This window comes from Chelonoidis abingdonii, chromosome 7, assembly GCF_003597395.2.
Source record: "Chelonoidis abingdonii isolate Lonesome George chromosome 7, CheloAbing_2.0, whole genome shotgun sequence".
Classification (NCBI taxonomy): Eukaryota; Metazoa; Chordata; order Testudines; family Testudinidae; genus Chelonoidis; species Chelonoidis abingdonii.
In genome coordinates, this window is record NC_133775.1 from 96,486,704 (window position 1) to 96,512,069 (window position 25,366).

The window sequence follows — 25,366 nt, forward strand, 5'->3', positions numbered from 1 at the left end:
CTTCAATCTTCACTAAGAGGGTAAATTCTAACCAGATACTTAACACAATTAATATTAACAATAAGGGGGTGGGAATACAAGCCAGAATAGGGAAAGAAGAGGTTAAAGAATATTTATCTAAAATTAGATGCAGTCAAGTCAGCAGGGCTTAATGAAATTCATCCTAGGTTACTTAAAGAACTAGCTAAAGCAATATTGGAACCATTAGTAATTATCTTTGAGAAATCATGGAGAATAGGTGAGGTCCCAGAGGACTGGAGAAGGGCAAACATAGTATTTATCTTTAAAAAGGGGAATGAAGAGGATCCAGATAATTATATACTAGTCAGCCTAACTTCAATACCTGGAAAAATACCAGAACAAATTATTAAACATTCAATCTGTAAGCATCTAAAGGATAATAGGATTATAAAGAATAGCCAGCATGTATTTGTCAAGAACAAACCCACCTAATTTCCTTCTTTGACAGGGTTACTGGTCTAGCGGATAGGGGAGAAGCAGTAGATGTGACATATCTTAATTTTTAGTAAGGTTTTTGATGCAATACCGCATGACTCTCTCATAAGCAAACTAGGGAAATTAAGTATAAATTAAATTGCTACAAATTGGATGCATAAGGGGTTGAAACACTATATTTAAAGAGTAGTTATCAATGGCTGGCTGTCCAAATGAGCAGATGCATCTAGTGAGGTCCCACAGAGGGTCAGCCCTGGTTTCAGTACTATTCAATCTTTTCATTAATGACTTGGATAATGGAGTGGAAATTATGCTTATAAAAATGGCAGATAACACAAAGTTGTACTTTGGAGGTCAGCATTAGTATTCAAAATAATCTTGACAAATTGAAGAACTGGTATGAAATCAACAAGATGAAATGCAATAATAACAAGTGCAAAGAACTTCACTTAGGAAGGAAAAAGTTAAATGAACACAAAAATGGGGAATAATTGGCTAGGCAGTAATACTGCTGAAAAGGATCTGGAGATTAGAATGGATACAAATTGAATGAGTCAACAATGTGATAAAGTTGTGAAAAAGGCTATTATTCTAGGGTGAATTAACAGAAGTGTCATATGTAAAACAAAGGAAGCAACTATCCTGCTCTAATTGGCACTAGTGAGGCCTCAGCTGGAGAACTGGATCCAGTTCTGGATGCCGCACTTAAGAAAAATGTGGACAAATTGGAGACAGTCCAGAGGAGAGCAACAAAAATGATAAGGTTTAGAAAACCTGACCTATGAGGAACGGTTAAAAAAAACTGGGCATGTTTAGTCTTGAGAAAAAAAGACTGACAGGCAAACTGATAAGCTTTCAGATATGTTAAGGGCTGTTATAAAGAAGACAATGATCATGCATTCATCATGTTCACTAAATGTAGAGCAAGACCAGCAAGGGAAATTTAGGTTATTCAGAAATCTTCCTAATTATAAGGACAGTTAAGCACTGGAATAGGCTTCTAAGGGAGGTTGTGGAATCCCCATCACTGGAAGTCTAATCTGTTCTTAAAACAACAAACAGGTTGGACAAACACCTGGCATGGGTGGTTGAAGTTTACTTGGTCCTGCCTCAGGGCAGGAGGCTGGGCTGGATGACCTCTTGCGATCCCTTCTAGCCCTACATTTTTATGATCTGATATTGTAGCACTCCTTCAAGTGCAATTCTTTTTTTAAAAAGTGCTTATTTAACAATGATACTGTGGGTCTCTTAAGGACTTCAAGATCAAATCAGTTTCTAGTGCACCTCTACCTCGATATAACGTTGTCTTTGGGAGCCAAAAAATCTTATTGCGTTATAGGTGAAACTGTGTTATACTGAACTTGCTTTGATCCACCGGAGTGCACAGCGCCCCCGCCCCACCCCCCTCCGGAGCACTGCTTTACCATGTTATATCCAAATTCGTGTTATATTGGGTGGCATTATATCGAGGGAGCAGTGTATATAAGTAAACAGGATGTCTTTTCAAATTGTGGGCATATTCAGCCTGTGACTTGAAAGCCAAGATAAATATTTTTCTTGCTCTGATGTGACCAGTAACAAAAGATTCTGAAATCAGGACTTTCATTAGACTTCCTCATCTTCATATGTTAGTAGCTTTCTCAATCAATACATCTGCTCTCTGTGTATAGTCAGTATCCTATTCACTCATTCTGAAATAAGTGAGGATTGCTTTTCATTCTGATTGCCCTGCAGAAGTAACCTAACCATGAAATAAAGTTTAACTAAAGTCTTGTCTACATAGGAACACTGAAGAAAGTTAACCCAAATTAACGAAAGGTGGATTAGTTAAATGGCATTAAGCCATGTGGACAACCTCATTCTACCCTTAATTCTGTTTAGCTTAATTACACACAGAGAGCAGATGTATTAAGAAAGCTGGTAATATGTGAAGAGGAGGAAATCTAATGAGAATCCTGACATGACTTTTGCTATGCTAAGCCACCACTAGAATATGCATGAAGAGATCAGTAAATGTTTAACTTGGTAAAGAAAGCTTTGATTTGAACTTCAGCCACTGGTTCCATTGTTACATAAACAAGACCCATGCAGTTTCATTAATCTCTCCTGTTTACTCTTTAAAAAAAGTAAACATGAATACTTGGAAATTATGCATATTGCTGGTCTATGCTTCTGAGGGCAATTCCAACTGTTGGTACCATTGTCTCCACTTTCCCATACCCCCTCTGTTAATTCGCTTCATAAGAGCTCTACAAAGGTGCAGGGGTCTGCCTGCATAGAGCTAATTATATGATCAGGGCCCTACACTGTGAATTTTGGGGGGAGGGACTGTCTCTTACTATAGGTTTGTACAGTGCCCAGCAAAATAGGGTACCAATACTGAGTAAGGCCTTGAGGCTGTAATAAGCCTCTGTCCCAAATCTGGACCTTAGCGTCCGAAATCTGGGCGCTTAGCATGAACCTCCAAGCTTAATTACCAGCTTGGATCTTATCTCGCTGCCACCAATCAGGATTCTGAGTACCTGATAAACTCTCTGGTCTCTCCAAACCTTTCCCTGGGGGACCCCCAAGACTCAGATGTCTGCTGGGGCCTCCAACAAGGGGAAATAAACCACTTCCCTATCGCCCCTCCCTCTCCACCCAGACTTCTCTCTGGCTAACCTGAGAGTATGATTGCAATCTCTTTAAACACACATACCAAGAAACACTGTCTCCTTACTATCACAACAGGAGACCAAACCCTTAAATACAAGGAAACGAGAAAAATTCTCTCTTTCTTCCCCCGTAGCTTCTTTCCCGCCCATGGGGACCTAGAGAGAGTTACAACACAGAGCGTAGTGTTTCCCTCCCCCCGTCTTTCCTTTCTCCTTAACCAGAGAAAACTCAAACAGGTTTTTAAAAAGAAAGCTTTATATAAAAAAGAAAGAACAAAGACATCAAATTATTCTCTGCATCAAGATGACAAATACAGGGCTATTGCTAATAAGAAAATATGAATAAACAGTCTGATTCAAAAAGATATCCAATTTGAAACATTCCAGCAAGTTACACACATGTAAATACACCCAAAACAACATAAAAGCCCATATTGTTTTTTTACCTGTACTTACAAGTTGGACACAGAAGATTAGAAGAAGAAAGAAGCTTCTCATAGCTGAGAGATAAACAAAAGACTCAGAGTCCAAAAATTCCCTCCCTGACTTTTGAAAAATCCAATTTCCTGATTGGTCCTCTGTTCAGGTGTTTGGTTCCCTTTGTTAACCCTTTACAGGTAAAAGAAACATTAACCCTTAGCTATCTATTTATGACAGAGGCACTACTGTAATTCCAATAAGAAGAAGAAGAAGAAGAAGATAAGAGAGAGGTAGGCTTACAATTAAGTTTCTTTTTTCAAAGTCAAATAATGCTTGCATTTTGTTAAACGAACAAACAAAAATGTACAAACTTGCCCTTAACCACTTGATTTCAAATTCCCACTAGTGTAAATTTTGTAACGAGATATTCTAAAAAAAAAAAAAAAAATTGCAAAATTTAAGGATGAACATACAAGTATAATTTATATCATATTTATACCACCTGGCATGCGGCAATTACTCCTACCATCATAACACTTAGAAAGTGGCTGAACAGAAGTTTTCAGAATAGCAGACTAGAGGTTGAGCATATTTAAAATTGGCCAAAATATGTAAGACCATTCCATTATCCAAGAGATGGCTACTTCCTCTTTGTTCCTCCTCTACAGTCCCTTTGTCTCATTCTATTTCACTCAATAATTTCAGTGTCAAATTCTGCTCCCAGTTATACCTGCTCAATGCCACTGAAGATAGCAGGGTTTAAACAGATATAACTGGAAGAGGAATTTAGCCCTCCATTCAATTATCAAACCTCTAAGTGTTTTAAGTGCCATATATCACTTTTTATTACCATTTCATTCTGCCACTGACTTACATAGAAAAGAAACAGGAATTACATAAATGGTGGTTTTCTTGAGGGCATGAAGTTTTATTCACCTCTCTACTTATAGTGTTTGAAATGAGTCACAAATACAAAAAGCAGTTACAGTATGTATAAAATGATGACATATACCTTCTGTTGTTAAATGTACACTGGGACGATTGACATGAGAAAGAGGGGTTTGCTTTTAGATAAGGAAGAAGGAAAGGTATTTTAAGCCGCTTCTGCTCCTTAAAGACTGTCACATAAGTGAGGGCCTTTACTGTGGCCATGAGACAGAAGATGCTTCAGGCAACAATTCTTTTTTTCCCCCCTAGATTTCAGTTAAAGCCAGATCTGGGACAAAGGTCCTCACGGCCACCTTGACAAGTCAGCGAGATATGCAGCTAAACATGAGATTAATGAATCATAAAAGGGCAGGAATAAGACAACAGATTAGCGTTAAACAAGTTTAACATTGAAAACCTCTAAGTAGGTGAAAGGCCACAGCTCTTGCAAAACTGACCCAGAAGCGTAAACATTCGTAAAAGAAGTCATGATGCATGAAGTCTGGGACTGCCAAGTACAGTTAACTCCTGCAAGCACAGGGATCAGGCAAACAAAATAGTTTCAAACAAAATATCTGCCAATGTCACACACTGAATCAACTTCCTCTATTCTTAGTTTGTTACCAGACTCTCCATCTTTCTGAAGTTTAAAATTCAGCCAGTTTAATTTGCATTGGGCTTAAACTCAGTACACAGTTTTGTCAGCAAGGAGACAAATTATAGGATGAAACCATGTCTAAACCACCCAGCCATTGAGCTTTGAAGCATTTAGAACAACACAATGTCATGTGAACTGGAATAATTTTTTAAAAGCTCCATTTTTTAATATTCTCCGTAATAATAGTTTAGGGCTTTGCAATAGTGCTTTTTGGTGACGTCCAAATACTTTTCTCTAGAAAGAAGTTCAGAACAGTTAAGTGTCTAAATCAGATCTTAAAAAGCAATTTACGTGATGCACCAGTCCTGAAAGGTGAAAGTTGGTGTGGAGATGGCAAAACTTCACTAAAGTCAGCTGTGAAAATCGTTCAAGCCTCAGTCACTACCTAAGCTCAATAACAGTTGTCAAATTAAAGTTTTGCCCTGTGTACACTGACTGATACAATGGTGTGAAAAATTATTATGGGCCTTCCATTTAAAAAAAAAAATCTGATGTGCCAAATTTAATACGCAGAAGTATGCAGATTACATCAAAAGAGGTTCACGCTTTCTTTGTTACAGCGATCTCCTAGGCCCTGCTGCAGAGAAGCACAATGGTGCATGTTATTCCTGGTATTTATTTTTAAAAGATCTCTTTCCGTTTCTTGTAGCAGCTTTCAGCTGGGGAAAAAATCACAAGAGCTTAACAGACAAGCATATGATGTGTCGGAAAGAAGACAGAAACTTTCATGCTATTGCTGTTTCTGCCTCATAGGCACATTTCCAGCAGCTTAAATAGAGATGACATAACTTTTTTTTCCCCCATGTCTCTCCTTCAGCAATAGCTTCCCACACTAATCTCCTGTCTAGCTAATTCTTCTCTTCTTCATGCATCTGAACTCTTGTCTTGTACAGTTTAATAATCTAAATTAGACTGTATGCCCTCCAACACACACACTTTGGCATTCCGAACGATTTTAAAAACAGTATGTACATTTATGACACAATATAAAGACAGGCAGGCTGCAAGGACCAAGTATAGGTTCCTTTGCAAACAAATACTTAGATCTTCAATTAAGAAAGAGACACATCAGCAAAGCTCAGCACAAACCTCTCTGTGCAAAGTGGTTTGCTTCACTAGGGAATGGCCAATTTTTTTTTAATATTAACATTTGATAGACATGTCTGAATCAACAAATGTGTAATCAGAAATTTCATTTAATTTAATAAGATCACCAAAACAATATGCACTGGGTTTTGTAAACAGTCTCTGTAATTTGATAGCACCCTGTTAGAGAGAGCTGATGCCTATATTACGGATAATGTTTCTCTAAACAGAAGCTCACTGATGTAATGATTTTAGTTTTGCCTCTGATATTTACATAGCAATGATTAGTTAACCTGTTAAAATTTTCAAAAGAAAGAGGCAATACAGTCAGTGACCTGAACAGTCAGAGAAAAGTCCGTTTCATGTCAAGAGGGGAAAGTGCAGGGTTGATGTAGCTACAGTAAGCAACTCAAGATGAACAGGTCCCTAGAGTAATGTGTCCAGTATTGGATATGCAGTCCCCAAAGTGTGAAGGGTAGTGGGCTTCAACACAGAGGACAGGTGTATTCATGGCCCTGCAAGGATACTTATTGTTACACACTAGGTAACTATGGCCCACTTTTCTCCTTCCACCAAGGATCAGGGCTCCTATCCACAGCACATCTCAACTGAAACAGTAGCCACTAGAGTCAGTAAACACTAGCTCCCATATCCTGTGACAGAGGTACTGATGTGAAGAATTCTGTCCCATGTCATGTGTTGGGGACTGGGAAGTAAAGCAGAGTCTCTCCCCGTATTATTGATAATTTATGCACCAAATCAGTAAATCATCAACAATTACTTCTGTACCCCTGGGACATGACAGGCTTGTCCCCCGTGCCTCCAGGGGTTAGAGATACACTCAGACCCCTTTACCCCAGCCCCCTAAACTCTCACACTGGGCCCACAATGTTAGCACTCCCCTTCCCAGCCCCTCCCACCCTGAGCACCCCACTCCCTGTGCCCCCCAACACCCCTCCCAGACGCTTGCCACTCTTGGCCCCACCCCCATCCTTCTCCATCACCCCAAGACCCTTCACTCCCCACCCCTTTCGCCCCTGCCCCCCGGGGCTCCCCCCACGGCGGCGGCCCCCGCCCGGGCGCACCTCGGTGACGATGGTGGAGAGGTAGAGCTCCCGGCTGTACTCCCAGCCGTCCAGGCACTTCTCCTGCTCCAGCTGACTCAGGTCCACGTCCCTGCCGGGCTGCAGCCCCAGCGCGGAGAAATTGGCCAGCGACTCCAGGCGGTAGCGGCGGCACCTGCTGGGCCCCTCCCGGCCGCCCTGCACCTCGCGGGGGATGCTGGCGTTGAGCCACTCGCGGCTCAGGTTGGCGCTGGGGGGCAGCCGGCAGCGGTGCTCGGGCGCCGGCCAGGAAGACGATGGAGAGCCCGGTGAAGCCATTGGGACGATCATGGCGCTGAGAAGGAAGAAGACGAGGCGGCTGGAAAGGGGGCCCCACTCGCCCAGAGGCGGTGACCCCATTCGTAAGTCCTGCATTGGCGGGGCGCAGCCGGCGAGCAGCGGCAGCGCAAGCGCTTGGGCCCGGCGCTGAGGAGCGGCCGGCGGCGGCGGCTAACACGATCGGCCCCTTCGTGGCGCCGGCAGAGAGGCGGCCGCCCCGCGAGCCTGCCAGGGGCCGGCCGGCCGGGGCCGGGCCCGGCGGGGGAAGGGGGTGGGGCTTGCCCACACGGGACAGGTGGCGCAGCCCCCGCCCTCTGCCTGCTGCCCGGGCTGGGCAAGGCAGGCGCTGGCTGAGGGCTTCCCGCCCCCGAAAGCCTCCGAGCTCTGGCGCTGCCCATGCTGGGGGCGCTGCTGAGCCCAGCCCAGCCCAGCTCCGGGGCCCTCTCCCTGCGGCAGCCCCGAGCCCGCCGCGCTGTGGAGGCGTCCGGCTGCCAGAGCCCCGGCTCAGCAAATGGGCGCGAAAGCAGGTGGGAGCCAGGCGGGGGCTGCGGGCACAGCCGGGGGCGGTGACACTGTCCGTCTTCGCAGTGCTGAAGGGGAGCAGAGCTCAGCCCTCGGCAGAGGTTGGCCCTGGCTAGGAGACAAGCTACAGCCCCTGGTGTGTAAAGGACCCGTCATCTTTCCCCTACCTGCTCCCAGCTGGAAGGCCTGGGCCTGAGTCTCCTTCCTCCTTGTGTGGCCTTTTCCCCCCATGCCCAGTCCAGGTCCACTGTGCAGGTTCAGCCAGTCTAGGGCCACTTCTCCCCTGAAGTGTTTATAGTCTCGGTTAGTGTAGCAAGTGGGAGAATAATGGAGGAAAGATGAGGACAGAAGAGACAGCCCAAGGCAATGTGCTGCGCCCCCCCCCCAGAAGTGCTATAGGCATAGCTTTAACAGGAGATGAATTTACCATAACATGCCTACAACATGCACCATACATGTATCACGTTCCAGCCTGCCATACACTGTCTACGTGCACCATGCTAACCCGCATTAGCAGCTTGTTAATGTGCTTTGATCTAGTCCTCTCTGAAAGAAGACTCCATCTGCCCTCCCCTCTGCGCGAACCCCTCTGGGTGTCAATCTGAAGGGCACCCTAGGATACAAGGGGAGCAGCACCAGGCCAGAAAGGGGGTCCCTGATATGAGGCTGGAGGGAGAGGGGGGCATGTAATACATGGGTGGAACATGGCAGGATATCAGAGGCCAGGGACTGAAACCTGGACACAGATAGAGTGCAGGCCAGGACCCAGAGGGAGATGAGGACATGGGAAAGATGGGGTGGGGTTCAGGACACAGTGGGGGACAAATGGAGTGGGAGGACTAGGGACAGATGGGTGAGGAGGCTAGGAATATGGGGCAAGGAGCAAACCACAAGGCAGATGGGGTGGGGCTGGGGCAGGATGCTAGAAGGGGGCCTATGGGAGGGGTGGTAGAACCCCAGGGTCAGACAAGATCGGGGCATAGGACTCAATGGATCAGTAGCCTGGGGTAGGAAGAGTGAGTGGGGAAGGGTGCAGCCCCCAGGGATTCAGGGGCAGATAAGGTGGGAGATAGATGCAGGAGCAGTACTGTGGGTGCCATATCAGTGATTTAGTGCATCTGCCCTCCCCTGAAATGAATGGCACATTCCATGGACCACACCTGTAATTCAACAGGGCATTAGTAACTTGGTTGGGCTGTGTTGCATAAAGATGTTTACAGAGCGTTGCAAAAGACCTTTCCTGTGCTCCTGCAGGCCTAATTTCCAAATATGTAGTTCCTCAAAAAGCCATTCATGGCAACTGAGGAAAGCTGCCATGGAGCAGAACCAAATAAACCTTGAAGTGTTGCACAACTATTTGCAATCTTATCCATGTTTCTCATTTACAGTTGTCATAGCTTCCACTCAGATTTGAACCTTAGCGTTCATAAACTGAGAAGCTAGCATGAACCTCCCCCAAGCTTATTACCAGCTTGGATCTGATCTCGCTGTCACCAGTCAGGATTCTGAGTACCTGATAAACTCTCTGGTCCCCCAAACCTTTCCCTGGGGGGGACCCCCAAGACCCAGATGCCCTGAGCCTCCAACCAAGGGAGAATAACCACTGTCCCTTCCTGTCTTTATTCCTCCCAGATTTTCCGCCTGGGGAATAACTAGGAGAATTTCCCTGCTTCAATTCCTTGAAAAACAAAAAAGAGAGGCGATTTACTTCCACCCTCTCTTCTCCCCCCTCCCAGTCTTTCCCTGAGAGAGACAGTACTCCTGGCACAGAGATTCCTATCCCCTTGCTTTAACTAGGAAAAGAAAATCCAACAAGTTTTAAAAAGAAAGATTTATATAAAAAGAAAGAAAAACACATAAGAATATAAACTCTGTATCAAGATGACAATACAGGGGTATTGCTTATAAGAAAATATGAATAAACTCTCTGATTCAAAAAGATATCCAATTTGAAACATTCCAGCAACTCCACACGTAAATACAAAATACAATATAAACCTATTGCTTTTCCTTTTGTACTCACAACTTGGGCACAGAAAGGTAGAAAGAAGCTTGGAGATAGGAAAAAAAGCTCTTCCCTCATAACCGAGAGAAAACAAATAGGCAGAACAAAGACAAAACACACCCAGAAGTTCCCTCCCTCACTTTGAAAAATCCGGCTTCCTGATTGGTCCTCTGGTCAGGTGTTTGGTTCCCTTTGTTAACCTTTTACAGGTAAAAGAAACATTAACCCTTAGCTATCTGTTTATGACAACAGTATCTGAGTCAAAGATAAAGCAGCCCTCACTTAGCAGTGAAACATTGTCACCCAAGTGGCGAATCAAAGTTTGAGGCCCTGGAAGTGTTCCATTTGGGAGTAGAAATCAGTGATAGTTAGATATTGCTTTGATAAAGTTTTGTTTATTTACAAAGAATGTAAAAAAAAACCTTTGTGACTGAACATAGAAAGTATCAAATAGCAGGAAACAGGTTTTTTTGCTCAGAGCCCCAAGACTACTCTTTTCAGTCTGAACCTCTGACCCAAGAAATCTCTCCCTTCGTTTCTTCCAGGATAAGACCTGGCTTTCAGCTGCTCCTTGTGGCTAGGCTGTCGCTGCTTATCCATGTACATATCCAAAACAATACTCAGCAAAACCCTCTGCCTACTCAGTCCAAAAATTGCTGGTCAGGTTGGTTCACAACCCCCTTTTTGTTTTAGGTGTGGGGCTTGTGATTAATTTATCCTGGCAGTTATGTTAACTGATGAATGTGTTACACTCAAAGAGGTTTGTGATGTAAGCAGTCACTACTTCTCAGCATAACAATATTTTATTTCGAACAGCATTAATACATTTCTTTGAGGAAAATTTAACTTTTACCAGGTAATTAAACAATTAAACTTTAAGAATCTGTATTTACATAGAGTTAAAATTTACACAAAAAGGTCACAAAGTCGAGGGCAAGGAGAACTCAGTAGATATTCCACCAAGTATATGATTCAGAAGGGGTCTATGCAAGCAGATCTAAGGGTAGATTCCACAAGGAAAGCCGAGGCTGTAGCGCTTCAGTGTAGCGTCACTACAGCCACAGGAGGGGGTCTCCCAATGGCACATCCACCTCGCTGAAAGACGGTAGGTATGTTGTTAGAAGAACTCTTTTGCCAACCTACTGATGTCTACACCGGGGGGATAGATTGGCATAACTATGTTGCTCAGGTGTGTGTGTGTGTTTTTCACAGCCCTGAGCGACGTAGTTGGGTGGACTTAACTTTTGAGTATAAGCCTGGCCTATCCCTGCCCCTCTGCTCTGCTGGTGTGTTAAAGATAAAACAGGGTATTTTTCATTCAGCCACTGTCCCCCAAAAGCACCAAGAGTCAGAATTTCTCCCTAGGGCTCCAGAAAATTCTAAGAAAGAAGACAGACTGCTGAACTTCCCCAAACACATTGGCCCCACAGAGTGTGGTTTTTCCAGCCAGCAGTTTGTACAGCCATTGCCCCACTGCTGGCTGCGTTCAGTAGCACTAAACAGCCCAAGTTCCAAGACATTCCTGCTTTTTTAAAAGGAGTGACAGAGCATAATGCACCATGTGGTAGCCTCAGCTTTCCTTGTGGAATCTACCCTTATTAGATCTGCTTGTCCCCCACTTTGTTGGCTAGGGCAGAATTTGTCCTCAGCATTCTAAATCTCATACAATATATAATGCTCAAAAGAGTGGGCTATGACTAGGCTCATACTCTTAGCTGAGTTGCTATGTTTATGAGTATAAATCAGACCTTGGGCATGACCTTTTTATGGTAGTACTGTATTTAGAAACAGGTGCCTGTAAATCTTTTAAAATAATTACTTAAAACATGGAGGAAAACACCACCTATGGTTTCAAGCACAGGGATTCTGTTCTATTCAGGGCTCAAAACAAAAAATCAGCACATGTCTGTGGCTTGGTCTTTCCTGAGTTCATGATGATGCTCTCTGTGAAGGTGAGCACCTGTTCCAGATGCAGATTTTATTTGCTTATTTTTAATTTTATTTCCCATTTGGGAACTTATCCTTATGATTCTGCTTTAAGAGGAAGAGTGAAATTTAAGGTAATAAAGTGAGATATACCAGTCTCCTAGAGCTGGAAGGGATGTTGAAAGGTCATTGAGTCCAGCCCCCTTCCTTCACTAGCAGGACTAAGTACTGATTTTGCCTCACATCCCTAACTGGCCTTCTTAAGGATTGAACTCACAACCCTGGGTTTAGCAGATCAACCCTCAAACCACTGAGCTATCTCTCTCCCCCTACTCAAGGATTGCTCCAAAAATATTGCAGGGGATGAGAACTCTCCCTGCTGTCAAAAAAAGAGGACAAGGCTTGTCATCTCTACTGCATAGGGCCTCTATGACCAAAATAGGTTTGCATTTCCCCTGGAAGGTCCAGCCTAGGAGAGCAGTAGCGAATCTTTGTGAGCCCGTTACTGAGGAGGAAGCAGGAGGCTGAGTCCAGCAGCCCTGTAGCACACTCTCCAAAACCCTCCAACTGTAACCTGAAAAGGGGGTGGAGATGGAGGAGGTGGCTGAGGTGCACACCCAGCACAGGATCTAGGCACAATCTTTCTTAGTTTTGCTGAGCTTCTCCGCTGGTTCTGTTGGTTCATCCAAACCCTGATCTGGGGTGAGGAGGGGAAAGGGAAGGTTCTACAGGGGGAGGCATGGCGGCACTGCTTTTGGAATCTGCAAGGTTTGAAGCAGGGCTGGGCCTTTTAATTCCTTGTGTCAGCTTTTCCAGTCCTGCCTGCCCCCTTTTCTTTCGGAGGGCAGGGCACTCCCACCCACAATAGGTTTCTGAGATAGTGTCTGAACCTTGCTCCTGGAGCTAAATCCTTCCACTCCTGCCAGGCTCTTTTCCTGTAGTCTTACCCTCTGATGGGTAAAATCCATTCTGCCTCCAGGTCCCCAATGAGACATTATTCAATAAGGCGGGAGGGGGGATGGAAAGCAGGAGAACAGGCCTTTCCTTTTGTCTTTGGCTCTCTCAGTCTGGCTCTCTCCCTGAAGCCTGCAGCATCCGCTGCAAGTGGCTCAGAGCAGGAATTGGAGCTGAGGGGAGAATCTCCTCAAAAGACAAGTGCAGCCCCAGGACATGGCTGGGAATTAGATAAATCACTGAGTTGAATTTTAGTCTGACATTTGGAATAAAAGATTGGAATTTCCCCAGGCTGAAGTTATCGTTTTAGTGGAGTTGTGGACCTTACCACAACAAGGAAAGAGATGTTGTCTGAGACCTTAAAGGGCCCCGTAGACTTTGCACAAGCAGTGCTTTCATGAGTGGATGATTTTGCAGGCATGGTCCCTCTCAACTTAAAATTCCCACACTTTAAAGGGCTTCTCTCTCTGAAAAAGATAGTGGTACACAAATCTGTTTCATGCAAGTAGATGGAGTTGTGGTCCCTGAGAACAGGTGCTCAGGCAACTCAGTTCCTGGCTCTTAGTACTCCAGTGGGGAACATTTCAGAAAGTGGAGGCTAATCAGAGAAGTAGAGATTTAACCCTGCCTGGCCCCTGCCCGACTCCACAGAAGGGAATACCATCAGATCGCAAGCTGAAGCAGTCCCTGAAGTAGAACAGGAGAGAATATCACTTCGCAAGTGCTAGCTGGTGCTGAGGCAAGGTCCGGAGCTGCCCTCAGCAGCCTTGCAGCAATTTGCAGGACTGTCACTCGGCCCTATATGGGTTGGACCCCGAGACTGGTGCCAGACTCTTTCATTCTGAGACCAAACAATTACCCACAGCTGGGATCAAAATGAATTTACTGGACTTATTCCCAGGATGTATTTAATGGAGCTGTGCAAGAATCACAGGCACTATTTTGTCCCATTCCCAGTACTCATCAACCCACAGAAATGCTGATATATAGAGGAAACCAGCCATCTACTTCAGACAGCAGGGAAACAATCCATTCCCCATAAAGGGCCGTACCCTCCGCTATTCTTAATCTGAGAGAATCAGGGATAAAACAGCATATAGCTCTGTCTCAAACATCTGAAAAAGGTCTTAAAGGAGGCTTATCTACTGTCCCATTTTCTCAACTTTAGTCATTATTATTTTATCAGGCAAATGCTTCTAGGATCATAGGAATATTAATATTAGCTGTAAGGAAGAAGGAAATTCCTTTTCATCTCTTCCTGGGAAGTTCTGTACAAAGAGAAAGCAGAAACAAACAAAATGACACAGCTTCTGGATTATCTTGGTTCTACAGTAGACACAATGAATAGACATGTTGTGCCAGGGAAGTCAGTCACAGAGTATCAGGCAGAAGATCTCATCTCAGAGGAATGTTAACAAAAGATGAAAACAGCCGTAAAGGAAAACAAGTGCAGTTACAGAAACAAAAATCCAATCTGTATTGGAGCCTTTTGGAAACACTTGTCTCATGCAATGATGTACTTAAAAAATTTTAAATAGCACCTAGATCACAAAGCATTTTATAAAAAAGGTCATTATCATTATCCCATTTTTACAGATGGGAAAACTGAGGCACTGAGTAGACCAAAGTTCATATGAAACTTATCCAGTTATTTCCCCCTCGTCTCCCACATCTCATTGTATTACATCTGTTCATATTTAAAAAGATGATCTTGCTTCCCACACTTTAGACAGGTAGCTGTAAAAATCACATTGTAATTGATCTGTAAGCCTTAGCACAATGAAGACTGGAAAATTTATGAGACTTTACCTGAAAAACGACTAAGTGGTACATTCCATAAATCTGGCTTACGTTAAAAATGGAGGAATCATTCCAAGTCAGGACAGTGATAAAATTTAACATCCAAAGCTTCAGGTTTACGTGTTTAGGGTAAACTGCACCCATGCTCACACTGTTGGAGAAATGTGTTAACTATACTTGCAGAAAAACAAATAGAGTCTCATTTAGGAAGGCCACATAGAACTAGCCCAGCTGTGCCAGTAATCTCTTCTGAAGGGAACTTTAGGGGTGGCACATTTCCCTGCTGCCCGTAACTGACACGTCTTGTTCTTCCCCCAAGATGCAAGCAGGCTAACATCACCTATTGTAGCAGATCTTATCACACAAGTGAAATTTTCAGGTAACTTTGCATACATTTTCCTAATGTACTGTGCTTCACTTTTCTCATTTGTAAAGTCTGTAGAATAGTCATAGAAAACTCAAAAGTGTGGAGAACATATGAATGTACCTAAATCATTCACAGGCAGCCTGTATGTTCCAGTGATCTCCAAGGGTAAGAGGACATCACCAGGTGCCTGATCCTGCAAACGCTTACATGTAAAGGCTTGGGAAATTGGGCCCTGGTAGAGTCCATATGAGTGTATAACGCCAAACAGCAATCACACAAAAACTGCACATTGAGGACTTGGAATGGAAGACAACATTTTAAAATGAGTGCAGGTGCGAAATAACTTCACCTGTTTGATGACATCCAGCATGTAACTCAAACGTTACTGTGCATCTCTCGATGTGCAGGTTACCTTAAAAATAAACAGTACTTTTCTGTTTTTAAAAGAGCCTTACAGACTGCAAATTTTAGAACATGAAACAGTTAGTTCCAGGAACTCAAATAAATCAACTTCACAGACTTTTGAAGAAATAGTACAAGGCTCACATCATGCAAGGAAGTTGTTTAAAAAGTTGCTCGAGTTGCCCCTCTGCTCCTCAACCCATTTCCTGCCAACTGCTGACAATTTCATCACGAAATTAAACACGAAATACTCGTTTTTAGTGCTATAAGCCCTACTCACACTTTGACGTTCATGAAGATGTTCAATTTCATACTCCCATTGCAAATAGCATCAAAAAGCAAGTCTGCAATGGCTTCCCTGGTATATAGGGTTCTGGTTTGGATTTTAATGTCAGGTTGATGCTGCAAATTTGCTTAACTCTTAGTTATCTTAGTTTAAAAGTCTATTCAATTAGAGTTTTATTTTTGCTTCTGTAGGATTGAGGTCTGATTCTCATACTGCTTTCTGGGACAGAATGCCAGACATTCATAAAGTATAATTATGGGTATGGCGTTCTACTACTAAACTGAACCACATTTTTTAAAATTCTAGACTAAAAGGTCCAGACCAGAATAGTTACTTACTCGACAGTAACGGGGGTTCTTTGATATATTATAGTCAGTGTGGATCCCAATGTTGGAGTGCAAATGCCTCATGCCTGTGTGATGGGACATTTTTGAGTGGCAGCATCTGTTGGGGCCCCGCATGTGCCACTTCATGTGTGAGGGTATAAAAGGCACAGCAGCTGCGACCCTGACCCAGTTCCCTTGCAGTTCAAACCCTGTCATAGCTGAGGACTCAGGTAACTGAAAAGCAGGAATGGAAAGTAGGTTGTGGGAGCCATGTCAAAGTACACTGTGAAGAACCACAGTTATTCCACAGTAAGTAACCGCTCTTTCTTCGAGTATGTTTCAGTGTGGATCCCGCTGTTGGTGATGGGCGAGCAGGAACCTCCCCGGATGGTGGGAGTGAGGCGTTCTAGCTGTATCAAATAGTGATTGGAGTACTGCTGTCCCAAACTTGGTCAAGTGCATAATGTGCATAATGTTTCAGGAACGTCACTGGGTTACTCCTCATTGCAGATGTCCAAGACTGGAGCATTACTGAAGCAGGCGATAGATGCAGCCTGTGCTCTGATGGAGTGTGCCTTGATGTTCAAAGAGAAAGGCTCACCCAGTAGCTGATGGCAAGTACAAATGCAGTGTGGGATCCATCTGGAAATTCTCTGTGGTAAGCTGGCATGGTGTTTGAACAGGCCAGATACAGACACAAAGAGGCAGGTAGAAAGCCAAAAGGACTTGGGCCCAGTAAGGTAATGCGGTAACACTCTCGATTCATCCAGGGTGTGCAGTTTCTTCTCAGAGAGCAGCTTTGAGAAGATTACTTTTAAAGTCAATTGATTTAGGTGAAAGTCTGAGACCACCTTAAGGGTGAACTTGGGGACTGGTCTGAGCACCACCTATCTCTATGAAAGATTGTATAAGGTGCTCCAGCCATGAGAACCTGGAGTTGACTGACTCTTCGAGCTGAGGTGGTGACCCCCAGAAGGACCATTTTAATGGTAAGGTGGTGCATCGAACATTCGGGCAGTGATTCTGAGGGAGGCTACATGATCTTCAGGTGAATGACAGTGACTTCTCAAAGGGGAGCTGGGTCTTCAAACAGAGGGTAAGTATGAAGAAGTCTTTTAAAGACTTTCAGTATTGTGAGATGTGAGAAGGTCAAGTGTGACACAACTGGTGGAGTTATCTCCGGAGGCTTTGTGTTGTCTGTTCATGAGAAGACACTGAGCTCTGCCTGGAGCCTCTGCGCTGTTGATGCCAGACTGTGTGTTAAAGCACACACTTATGACCTCAGATGGTGTAGGTGTTAGGCACAATGCTGGCGTTGATAACCAATACTAGTTCCTTTCTTGGCATCATCGTTTCTGAACCGGTCTTGGGTGTAGTCTGTCTTCTGGATAACACTAGCTTGTCCACTAGCGGGATTTGAGAGCTCGTCTCCTTAGGGTGATGAGACATTCATAGATTGTGCCAAAAAGTGGCGTTTGAGCCTTGTGTCTTGTGACTTACATGTCCCAGAAATTGACAGATACACTGAGCATCTGCCAGGTATGTGCAACTCCCCTAGGTAGAAAGGCATCTTCTGTGTCTCTCTTATAGGAGTATTAGTCAATCACAGGATGGACAGGGCTTGAAGCCTGCAGGTTGAGCTTACCATGCCAGGGAGCCCTGTACAGGAGGTCTTTCCAGGATGTGTACGGGAGAGAAGAGGTAGGGTCTAGCCATCCTCATTTGGTCAAGATGGCTAGACTCCCCGCCCATCCCCCAGTATAGCGGTCAAAGATAAAGGTAGCCAAGGAGTTCTGAAGAATTCAGAAGGTTTGTGGTAAGGTTTAGCTGAAGCTAAGAGCTAGCGGCCGGACACTCGCCAGGTTCCATCTCACTGCCACGGGCAGTTAAGGGAACTGAGAGAGGGTTGCAGCCACTCCACCCTTTATGCCCTTGTACAGAAGCCCAAGGAGGCCAGAGTGTGTGCATGGTCCTGATGGGCACTGCTACTCCAAGATTTCTGGTTATGTGCATGAGGCATATGTGCAAGGACACTGGGATCCACACTGATGCATACTCAAAGCAACAGCAACTTTTTTCACAACAGTATTTACGTCACAATGATTCAGCTTGCTGTGATAAGAGTTCTGCACTTTGGTCAAATACCATTATAAAACCTAACTACAGAAAACTCCTATCCACTAAAAATTGAAAATTATTGCTCTTTGGGAGCAATAATAGTAAGACTTTGCACTTCTATCTTAGGACATCTATGCCGTTTAAAAACATTACTCAAAATAAATTAAGCCACAAAGCCTATTCAATAGTGAAGTATGTAGTCACACTTGAGATGGGGAAATGAGGCAGAGATTAGCTAATGTGCTCAAAGTCACGCAGTAAGCCATGTCACGTATAGGACTACAACCAAATTGCCTAGTTCCCAGTCTTTTGTTTCAAGCACTAATCTATGCTTCCTTCAATGGGAAATATCCCACTAAGTCAAATCATTGAGCAGTGAATTGCTTATATTTGATAGATTGTTAAAATTAATATTGTGTAGTAAACCACTTCGTTTTGGCTGTTTTCTATTAAAATCATTCATCTATCAGAGCACAAATTGCCTTCCAGCTGGACAATTTAGCTATCAAGATATAAATATTCCATCAAGTACCAAGTGACAAACTTCCACATCCATGGGGGTGGAGGGGCAATTTAACACTTGAGTATGGGCAGTTAGATTAGTAAGGTATGAAAACATAAACAGCTGGGGTGTGAGGACTTTTTAGTAGCGTGAGGACGGAACCTTCTGGAATCTGAATTGTGCTGCCTTTTTCTCCTCCACCATGAAGGATTAATCTTCATGGCACTGGTATCGATTAATCAATTTGGGCACAGAGAGGGTGAATTATCCTCAGAAAAAGCTACGTGGGATAGTAAATAGCTTAGAAATGCATAAGGGAACAACTCAACAGCCTGGACAGGGTTAAATCTGCAATTTGTCAGCATCTCCCTGAAGGCACCAGGTCTTGTTGGCACAGGAAAATGATAAAGATTGATAGTCCTTTTTGGAGGTGCTTTCCCTCAAGATCTGTTTTCATGGAAAGTGAATATATATCACGTATGACAGCAAAAAAAACCAAAACAAACCTGCCCTTAGAATAAGGTCACAATTCCGAAGCCTACAGAATAATTTGAATTTCACACTAGAGCCATCTACTCCCCCTATTTTCTTTATTGTCTCATTTTTTATTTTCATTTCATTTTGAAGCCCCCAGGCCCTGGCTCTTCTGCCCATATTCCCCAATCAGGTTCACAGTTTCAGTGACTGCCTTCTGCTCAGAGAACTGGAAAAGGATTGACGGCAACAGTGATTCGTTAATAATGACTTTGGAATATTTGTTCAGTTTTTTTTAAAAATCTGGAGTAAAAACCACATTCACTGATGTTTGTTGCCAAAAAGATTTTATTTTCCAGACTTTATGAGATACAAAGCATTAGGAGACCCAAAAAATGCCACATATAAACAAACTATAGTCCCACAAACATTAGATACAACTTAGGTGTGTCTCATCAAGCACCATAGGCAACTGATTATTAGAAGACCCCTCCTTCCCCATCCCCAAAAAGAAAATGAAAACCGATCAGTACCAAACTTAATATTAAATATTAAACTTTCTCTTTAGAACATTCTCAGATTGGGGAACACCTATTTACACTTAATTACCACAAAGGAAATTAAATGGACATGAGAACTTAGTGTTTCAAAATGTGTATTTTAAAATTTCATGGAAGGATGCACCTGACCTTACAAATGGATCCATGTAGACAGAGGCTTTGCACCCAAGCAGAGTCCCATTCACCTCAAAGGGGTGCTGTGTTAGCACAGGAGTGCACCTACACCAATTAGCTTGCAGGATTGGGGCCTTAAGAGTCCAGAACCTTAAAAGAACACTATCAGTGTTATTAGGCCAAAAGACTGCACTATCTTGATAGTTCTCCATTCCGGAAGAGCTTACTGTAGCGCTCCCACTTCCCATTCTCTCTCCCCCGACACACACACTTATTCCATGCTAACTAAATGTTAAATGACTTCTCGACCTGTGTAATAATAAGCTGGGGTACACCCCCCATTTCCAAGGAATGTCGCACATAGATAGGGTTACTGTCCAGTTAAGTTATATTTTAAATATATTTCCTTATATTTTACCATTCTGGATTTTAAAACTTCCAATTTTTTTAAAAAATCTAATTACTTTCCGCTATTTCTGTTGTTTGTTTACTTCCTGCATTCGTCTCACTTTGGATAACGAATGTCAGTGCAGTCCGCAACATTTTTCTTCAGTCAGTTTCATTTTCAGGTTCTGTGCTTTAATGTTTGAGTTACAAACACTGCAGAGGGCATATGTTTAAAAAACGAAAGTGTTTTCATACAGTGTATCTAGTGGTCTCAGGGAGGGGATATTTCTGGTAAAATTGTCTTACGAAGTTTAAATGTTGGGCCCCAAGTGAGTTAAACATATCTGCTCAAACTCTAACAACATTCCGATTAAGAATCCATCAGTAGCAAAAAGGAAGCTGCTCCTCGCTGCAGTCTGAAGAATAAGACAAAGTAAAGCCACTCTCCAGTCACCCTTCCAAAAAGGGCTTTGTCTAGACCAATGCTTCTCAACCAAGGGTCTGAGGCCCACTGGGGGACTGCAAGCAGGTTTTAGGCGGTCTGCCAGAATAAATCAGATAGTGGGGCCGGTGTTAGTCTCACTGGGACCTGGGGCTGAAGCCGAAGCCCGAACAACTTAGCTTTGCAGGTCCACTGTGGCGTGGGGCCCCAGGCAATTGCCGTGCTTGCTACCCCCTAATGCTAGCCGTGGCTTTTAATCTACTGCAGTGGTTCTCAAACTTTTGTACTGGTGACCCCTTTCGCATAGGAAGCCTCTGAGTGCGACCCCCCTTATAAAGTAAAACACTTTAAATATATTTAATAGCATTATAAATGCTGGAGGAGAAATAGGTTTTGGGGTGGAGGCTGACAGCTCACAACACCCATGTAATAACCTCGCGACCCCCTGAGGGGTCCCGACCCCCAGTTTGAGAACCCCTGATCTACTGGAAATGCAGAAAGAGTTGTTGTGGAACAAGCGGGCTGTGGAGTTTTTATAGCATGTTGGGGAGGCCTCAGAAAGAAAAAAGTTGCGAACCCCTGGTCTAGACAGCGTCCTTTTAAGACTTGGAAACCATTTAACAATTTGCAATGAGAAGTTCTAGGCTTAGACATCAGTCACTAGAGTTCTGCGAACTTTTAAAGAAGTCTGCAAATACCATAGGCTTTTAAGATCAAAACAATCCTCCTTTGCCTGTAGCAGTGGCTCTCTCTTGGGGCTCTATTGTTAAAGTACATTCACCAAGCCCAACCTGGTGCAAGAAGAACTTGAAATGAACTTCTAGCTTTAGCAAACTTTTCCCATCTGCTTGCAGATTAGATTTCACCTGCATTTCCCCCAGGGCCGGCTCCAGGCCCCAGCGTGCCAAGCGCGTGCTTGAGGTGGCATGCTGCGGGGGGTGCTCTGCCGGTTGCCGGGAGGGTGGCAGGTGGCTCCGGTGGACCTCCTCCAGGCGTCCCTGTGGAGGGTCCACTGGTCCCGCGGCTCCGGTGGAGCATCTGCAGGCACGCCTGCGGGAGGTCCACCGGAGCTGCGGGACCAGCGGACCCTCTGCAGGGACGCCTGCGGGAAGTCCACCGGAGCCGCGGGACCGGCGAGTGGCAGAGCGCCCTGCGCGGCGTGCCACCGTGCTTGGGGCGGCAAAATGGCTAGATCCGGCCCTGATTCCCCCCTCTCCCCCCAACACACACCTTATAAGCCTATTCAAACAGATTCATAACTATGATAGCCAGTTACTGAAACATAATTTAGTCAATGTCTTAAAGAAAGACACTTCCTTTCACAAAGTTTTAAACACATAGGAGACTTCACACTTTTCAGTTATAGTCCACAGATAAAATAGGTTATATAATAGGTCAGTGCACATTTTTATTCTAATAAAGAAAAACAAGCTAATGGCAACTACCACATTTTTGTCTATACTTCAGCAGCTCCAATAAGCCAGCTTCAGATCTTGCTGAGGATAGATTATACAGACACAGCAGGGTATATGTGATTATCAGGGCACACGAGGAATAATACAACTCCGAGCAAAATCAATGGGAATAGTCCTCTCCTTCCCTACCCCCAAATCACTGCTTTACAAGTGGTACCCTGACTGCTCATAAATATACAGCTCTCATATTGAGCCCCAACTTATAACTTATCTGAAAAATTTTATAATCAAAGCTGTATTTGACAGGCAGACAACTTATCATGAGGACTGCAGTGCTAGGTGAAACCAAGTGTATGTTCAAACTTGTCCAGCAGCATTTTAAGCCTATGCAATTCTCTTAAGGAGGCTTTCCCATTTTAGAAGAAATAAATAAAATAATAATAGTGCCAGAAACTGGAATTTTTGCCCCTCTTGATCCCTCCATAGAGGGATTTCTTCAGGCATCACTGTTCAAACCTGGGAGAGATTTATCGGAAGACAGAAAGCCTCCTTGCAAATGCTCCATCAGGTGAAGTAACTCCTCTTTTGCCAGGTCTAGACACAATTTAAAGTCCTTGTTATAACAGTTTCACAACCCTAATGTCAAAAACAGTCTCATTAAAAATAAAGCTGCTAATACTTAAACCATATGAGATGTATCAGTGCTACAGGCCTGGGAAATGGACTGATACACACAAGCTGTCAAAAACATAGACAAACTTGTTTTTTATTTTAATTAAAAACATGCAAAATTAAGTTTTCTGTGATCCTAAAAAGTTGCACGAGTATAAAAATATTTCAAGTGGTTTCAGAAATATCCAAGTCTCTGATCACATAAAGAATATGTATCGCCTTTTTTATAGAAAGTATCTTCATAAAAATATGGCCACAATATACCAAGCCCAATCCCCACATCTCATGTAAACAGCTCTGTGCCATGCTAATATCAAGGGTTTGATGAAAATGGTAACTGAAGTAATCTAAACAGTTATTCTACATGTTAGACCAAAGGGAATTTCCTCTATATTAAAAAAAAATCAGCTATATCAAATCTTTAAATATTGCAAATGCCTTATGAAGAAAACTCTGTCTGAAAAGAGATGAGATAGCAGCAACTGAACAGAACTTTGGCCCAGGACAATGGCTGCCTTGCATTACATTATCAATACGGCAAAACCATTTATGCAAAATAAAGGTTTGATTTTCAAAGCCAGAGTCTTTAAGCCTGAAACACATAGTCTGATGCACTTCAATTTAATTTCTGTTTGAATACCTTTGCCTGATAGATTCAGTTTCATAAACGACTGTTTTTCTACCATTACTGATGTGCTGTGTTGCACTTGTGTCTCAGCCACAACTGGCTTCCACATGAAAGCAAAAAGATTCATGAAGACCAGATGGCAGTGCATGCCAATTACACAATTTAAGTAGGTGAGAGGTTATGAAGTTTCTCTCTTTGTTTAAACTTACTAAGGTGAAATTCACTCCTGTGCCAGAGGGCCAGCACAAGATAAACAGCACTCAAATCCCCCTTAAGCTTTCAGACTGAGGCTTAACTGGTGCATACTCCTTTTCCTGATCCTGTGCACAGTAGGGGAATGTCACCTTCTGAATAATGATTAGCCATCATCAACCCGGCAGGCTAGACAGATTTCATTTGGCCAGAAAGTACATATGCAACTAAAAAATTTTTTTGCTAAGAAAGCATTATAACACTGTTTTCTTCTAGCACAATATTTGTTCAAAAGCCTGTAGTGCACGAACTAACAGCGTAAGTATAAAGTGTATTGCATTGTAAGCAGCGCTGTCATTTGACTCTTCATCTAATATTGTTCTAACTTTTTTTTTAATGTTCATTTAAGTGTTAAGACTTTAAAATAGTTCTCATTTGAAAATACCGGCGTTAGAATCTTGAACTAATTTTTTACTTTGGTATTTCAGTTCACATTTAAGCAGCTTTTGAGTGCAAGATTCCATTGAGTCCGTGCTGTGACTGCTCCTAATGCTCTCTTACAACCTGATTTTCAGAGGGTGCTGAGCACTCATAGCTTCCTACTTAAACAGAAGCTACAGCTGATTGAAACCTCTGAAAATCAGGTCACTGAGGATAAATTATGGGGAATCCTATGGAAATAGATGGCATCTTCACAACACTATATTTAGTACAATAGTACTGGAGATTGTAGGTTCATAACTATGCGGCACCAGTAGTTTTGACCCCAGGTTTTATTTTGGTAAGAAATGCATTGAGCAGTACTTGTTCTTTTTCCAGCCCATCAGGAGATGCAGAGCCTAATCATAGCGGTGTTATCTGAGTCTTGGAGTCTTCAGTCTCCTTTGAACTCCTTACATGGTTGGTGTGTTGTCTGTTTCTGAATCTGAAAATGAATAAGATTTGAGGGCTACAGAACATTTCACAGGAACCAGACATGAGACATTCTGCTCCCAAGCAAAACCGCTAAACTAACCGAGCTGCATCACTGAAAACGTCTTCCAATATAAAACTGCAGAAAAGCCCATTACATTGGGATGTGATGCTCTAGAAGGAACCCTCTTCTGGACTGAAGAGATGATAAAATGAACAACGTTTGCGAGACTGCATGTCAATACTCGCTGGTCCAATGGAGATCGTTTCATCCATCCATACAAAGAGCATGTGTTTAGGAAGTGTGTGCATGAGGCTTGTGGCAAAATTTCAGCTGTGTCCAGTAGTTGCAGTTAAAGTTTTATCAATTTAAGAACTTACAAACCACAGATCAAACACCTAGGAAACCCTTAACAGTGACAAGGAGCAGCAGGCATTTCCTCAGGAGTGCCTCTTACCCTGAGAATTACAGACCCTTATGTACATCATGGATAGCCTTTTATAGGCAGTTCCAGCCTTCTCCAAATAGTTATTGCTCTTAAGTGCAAATCTGCCCACAGTGCTGAGCCAGAATAACCTGGCTATGTGGTAGGGGAGTTGCACTATGGCTACCACAGTCCCCAAAGGCAAGTGCCCACTCTTTCCCTGGTGATGGAAGAAGGTGGAAAGAAAATGGCCAGCACATATGCATAGTTGGGCTCACCTCAGATGTCCCCTCAGCTACAGCATATTGGAAAACCCTCAGTGGAGCACAAGAGGTTTATATCTGTCCAGCCTCA

At 43.4% G+C, this 25,366-nt stretch overlaps 2 protein-coding genes across 4 annotated transcripts in view; both read right to left on the reverse strand.

The window, feature by feature from the left end:
* Positions 1 to 7,664, reverse strand: part of LOC116818353 (organic cation/carnitine transporter 2-like) — a 41,862-nt gene extending 34,198 nt beyond the window's left edge. Inside the window, 3 exon segments of the mRNA XM_075068255.1 lie at positions 7,287 to 7,548; positions 7,550 to 7,589; positions 7,592 to 7,664. Of these exon segments, the coding sequence (XP_074924356.1) occupies positions 7,287 to 7,548; positions 7,550 to 7,589; positions 7,592 to 7,664 (375 nt within the window).
* A 15,161-nt stretch (positions 7,665 to 22,825) lies between these two features.
* SLC22A4 (solute carrier family 22 member 4) overlaps positions 22,826 to 25,366 on the reverse strand; it is a 59,662-nt gene continuing 57,121 nt past the window's right edge. For all 3 annotated transcript variants that reach the window (XM_032769196.2, XM_032769194.2, XM_032769197.2), the window contains one exon: positions 22,826 to 24,600. In XM_032769196.2, coding sequence (XP_032625087.1) covers positions 24,519 to 24,600 — 82 coding nt within the window. In that variant the 3' untranslated portion in view covers positions 22,826 to 24,518. The remainder of the gene's footprint in view (positions 24,601 to 25,366) is intronic.